This window comes from Pseudomyrmex gracilis, unplaced genomic scaffold (assembly GCF_002006095.1).
Source record: "Pseudomyrmex gracilis isolate BER0280 unplaced genomic scaffold, ASM200609v1 scaffold_375, whole genome shotgun sequence".
Classification (NCBI taxonomy): Eukaryota; Metazoa; Arthropoda; class Insecta; order Hymenoptera; family Formicidae; genus Pseudomyrmex; species Pseudomyrmex gracilis.
The window spans coordinates 66,480-71,473 of record NW_018020959.1 but is presented as its reverse complement, the minus strand read 5'-3'; the positions used below and the strand labels follow the sequence as shown (position 1 = coordinate 71,473).

Here is a 4,994-nt window from a genome sequence, read left to right as displayed (position 1 = left end):
ATACCGAAATAATACCGGTATTTTATTACGGTTTTCGGTAATGTATCGGTTTCGGTACTATAACGGTAACGGTAAGACTCAATTTCGGTACTATATCGGTTTCGGTATACAATCTCTAGTATAATACCGGTATTGAAATCATACCGGTATTAAGTCCCTGGCCAGGAGTCGACCTGGGGTTTCTCGCTTTTTGTGCGATTACCTTCCCAATTCGGTTACCGAAGCACTTGATGCTTCTTTCGCAATATTTGTATCACGCTCTGAAAATAACGCCATCTTCCACCGTCGTGAAATAATATGTTAAATTACAGATGTTTGAAATAAATCAAAATAATACAGCTTTAAGCCCACCGGTTACTATATCTCAAGAAGAGTTTACTACTACAAGTAAGTGAAGTAAGATACATAACGTACATGTCAATGTCTTGAAAAACTTTTCCATCATTAACTTTTAACTAGTTTTTCATTTATATTATTGGAAAATATATTTTACTTAAAAACTAAACACAATATCTATATATGTATATCGCATTCTTTGGAAACTTCTCTGTTTACATTGTGCACTTTTATAGTATTTTTTCCGGGAGGACCTAGATACGCACAGAATCAAACAAACACAGCAGAGTGTATTAATCCGACACAGACTCAGTCAGACACAATTTCAATCGAACACGAGGGGAAACGACAGTCTCAATCGGACATAATCGCAATCGGACACAGACGTAATTGGACACAGACGCAATCAGACACAGTTTCAATCGGACACAAGTAAGAAGCACTGTGCATTGTAACAATTACTGATAATAATAAGTTAGGTTAAATTAGATTTTTTCGGAACAGGGGGAGGAGCGGAACTCCTCTCCCGCCCACACGTGTACGATAACGTGTGATGCAAACAAACTATTTACTCATGAAATACACATGATATCGAAAAACGTACTGTGTCCCATTGCGACTATATCCAATTGCGTCTGTGTCCGATTGAGACTGTGTCCAATTATGTCTGTGCCCGATTGAGACTGTGTCTAATTGCGTCTGTGTCCATTTGCGACTGTGTCCGATTGCGATTGTGTCCGATTGAGATTGGCGTGTGTCCGTTTCTTATTGTGTCCGATTGATACATCCTGCCGTGTCCCATTGTTTCTGTGCGCATCTGGGACTCACCCTTTTTTTCAGTGCCATACGCACATAGTGCTGCATCAACTTTGACAAGAAACTTTACTTTCCTTTATTTTACACTCAATATTTACTATAGCGTACTATATATGTTGATCTCGGTTTTCGTAACGTTAAGAGAATGCTGAAGTTCAAAAGGTAGCGCCTTCTAGTCGGATTAAAACGGAAAATAGATGTGTCTCCCTTCTTGTCTTTTATTTCTTGTTTTCCTTCTTTTTAGAATGAGACAGACTCACTGTTTTTTGCGTTAAGTTCTATAACTTTGGTACTTTTGCTAAAACTATACTAATTCTAATTTTATACTTTTGTTTTTTAAGAAGCTTCAGAGTCTTTTTCTGAAACGCTCAAAATATTCGTCTCTGTATATAAATTAGAACACTACTCTGATAGGAAAACATTTATATATAAAATTATGTGCCAAAATTTTGCATTAAAATTTTACTTTGCAATTATATAGATATATTATGGAAACTAGATGTAAAAACATTGATCTTTTATAAAATATTTGTAGTTGTTTCCACAATTATTTTCCAAGTACTATTTTGGCAAAAGAATAACAATATGGCGAATTATCTTAGCAGTATGTTTGCAAAATTAAAGTTAAAAAGAAATTGTTCGATAATTGCAAAAAAAATTTCAGTTATGTGATGTTTAAAACATGTGGAAATACAATTGCATATGAAAAAATCAACTTAATTTATGTGTATATTTATAGAAATGCATAACTCTTTTTCAATTTTTGACAAATATTGTTTGCAAAATTTTATTTTGACAAACCTGTTGCGTTATGGTGAATCATCTTAGTGTAATCATTGCAAAATCGTCGTTATTCATGATGTCTTTTTTGAGTAATATTTTCACAATTTGCCTATTGAAGTATAAACTTTCGTTTAAAATCATGTGCCACTTTTGTACAATATAAGAAGTGAAAATGTAGTAACTTTAGTTACTATATTTACTAACCTTAGCTACTACATTTACTTTATTTTCATAAAGTTTGTGTTGTTTTTCTTGTATTTTTCTTGAGTTTTCCATTTTTTAACATATTTTCTTTCTAGAGAAACGTTTTTCATTCCGATCAATAACTGCAAAATGAAAAGTAAACTACGAAAATGTGGTAAAACAGTTCAGCATCTTCTTAGTATCAAGAGATGTAAAGAGAAATAATCACATATATCTACAATTTGGTTACACGAAAATAACAAAATGTGTGGTAAAGAGTATATTAAAAATGTTTTGCAGAACCAGACAAACCTACTCCTGTTATTTACACAGTACACAATAACAGCATAGTCGAATTACTATGGTATCATCCTTGGAAAACAAGTCGTCACTTACAATGTTTTCTCATCACTGTAGAAGAAGGTACATCATATCTGAAACAACGCATTTCTCAATTAACCGCGATAAAGAAATATAAATATCCAGTGGAAGAATATATGCGTAATTATACCGAGCAGTTACATTTATATCCATCGACAATGTATCGAATCTATATTCGATCTATGACTATCATAAACGAGACCAGTCTGTACAGTTATGTAAATGTACAGACACCGTCAACCGCAACGTTTGATGGCGATTTACAGGTCGTACCGAATGAACTTGATAGTACAATTTTATTAAAAGTGCCGCATGTTATTAATGACACGTATGGTAGTAGCATGCACATTATTGTGAAAGGATTAAATCCATGCAAGAATTATTCGAAAGTTCCTTCAAATCTACAAAAGCAGATGAATATAAAAAAAGATAATGTTGCTTGGCAAGCTGCTGAAATCTTGGTACGTGTATTATTTCAACCCAATTTCAAAAACATTCTTACAATTAAACATGTTAGGTAAAAAACACAAACAAAATAAAAGAAGTATTTAGTATTTATTTACAAATAGATAATTAAATATATAAGAACTAAGTAAGTGCGTACGTATAAGTTTGTGCAATTCAATCACTTTAAAAAAACTGTTGCTTTTAGTTTTTATGTCATCTTTTTCTTTCTCTCTTTTTCTACACACACATGTTTATGTTTTATTATTTTAGACAACTGGGATTGCTCGCAACAATTATACTTTTATAGTTGGTGACAACAAAACTTACGGAGGTGCTAGGAATTGTCCATTACAACCAAATCAATTGTATAAGATACTAGTTATTTTAATAGAACGAAGATCAATATTTCGGATTTTTAATGAAGTGACCATGCTTAAAATATCGACTAGCATTGGAAAGGTTTCGGATTCATCAGTGACTTACGAAATAGTACTCATTCCCATAATATTACTGCTTATTATAGGTGCCACAGTTTCTTATATCTACCGAAGGTAGCGTATGTCTATCAAGAAATAAATACGAGTAAATACTAATATATATATAAATATAATATATATATAATATATAAATATATATAATATATACATATATATATATATAATATATAAATATGGAACTTTATATTTTGTTTATTGTTTCTTTGGGTCTTTCTATAAGTGCTTTCATATTAACAATCAAAGTTGTAAATAAGTAAAACATGTGTTATCTACTTTATCTAAAAAGTGTGTATAATGTTTACAGAAGAAGAAGACAAGTAGTTAAACAGATAATGTCGCAAAACGAAATGGAAATGTGGCAAAATTCTGAAAAAGTGACTGTTTTTAGTTAATATGACTTATCTTTAGTTAAGATTACATAAATAAGGAATATTAACATTAGAAATAAAATTGATATTAGAAACAGTTTTTACTAGGAACCAATTAACAATTCTTTAAAGTAAAAATAAATTTAACAACTAGCAGTTAGACATATCTCTTCTAGTATTGACATGTCATTTATGTCATTGTGTAAAGTCACGTGAAATTTTTGAGAATAGTCGAAAAATATGTACAAATAAATAAGCAAATTAAGGCCGATTACAATTAAGTAATTAAGTGTAATTGTACATGTAAAACAGTGTTAAAACAGATACATAAAAGTAATAAATAAACAGATATATAAAAGTAATAAATACAATCAATAATACAAAAACTTGAGACGTCTTTACTGTGTGAAAAAAAACTTTATTCTCACAGTACACTGTAAGAGAAAGATACACACCCAGATAGCACAGGATGTCTTATGGACGTTCGTTCTATGTCCAATTTATGGTCGCACGTCCGCGGACATGAATTAGACGTCCATCGTATATCCGATTTCGGATGTCTTTTAATACCCAATATTTAGACGTCCATAAGATATATTTGCTCTTCAGCCTATCTGCAGTAATCTTATTTTCATATCTACAAATTTATACAAATTATGAAGTGACTCTCACACATCTATAAAAAGTGTTACATATTAAAAAAAGTAATCGTATATACATGTTAACTACTTATGACTGACAGATATATTGTATTAAAAAAATTCTTTATGTATCTATCATGTGTACAATCTTGAAATAAGAATGAGCGAGTTCGGAAAGCGTTTTCAGCGCTATTGCATCATTCTACTTTTGTTTTTGTCCAATGAACTATAAAGATAAAATGATGAGATACTTATATAGCACGTAATATTACGGAAATATCTCAGTAATATTGCAATATATTAGTAATATTGAATAGTATAATACAATATTACAATAATATTATCGATAAACTACATTTATGTATAATACTGAAATATTACGGTAATATTATATTGCATCCCAAGTAGCAAGATTATATATAAATGTGTTTTTATTATATCTAATGAACGTTAGAGATGTTATTTACTATTTGGCAAGTTGCATACATCGCATCGTATTTTAATTATATATAATATGATACATATATCTTTTGCTACATCGT

General features: G+C 30.6%; 1 protein-coding gene across 1 annotated transcript in view; it reads left to right on the top strand.

Moving 5' to 3' along the window:
- LOC109860401 overlaps positions 1-4,112 on the top strand; it is a 16,422-nt gene extending 12,310 nt beyond the window's left edge. The window contains exons 14-17 of the mRNA XM_020439460.1: positions 312-387; positions 2,419-2,960; positions 3,217-3,497; positions 3,748-4,112. Coding sequence (XP_020295049.1) covers positions 312-387; positions 2,419-2,960; positions 3,217-3,497; positions 3,748-3,835 — 987 coding nt within the window. The 3' untranslated portion in view covers positions 3,836-4,112. The remainder of the gene's footprint in view (positions 1-311; positions 388-2,418; positions 2,961-3,216; positions 3,498-3,747) is intronic.
- Positions 4,113-4,994: the final 882 nt, after the last annotated feature.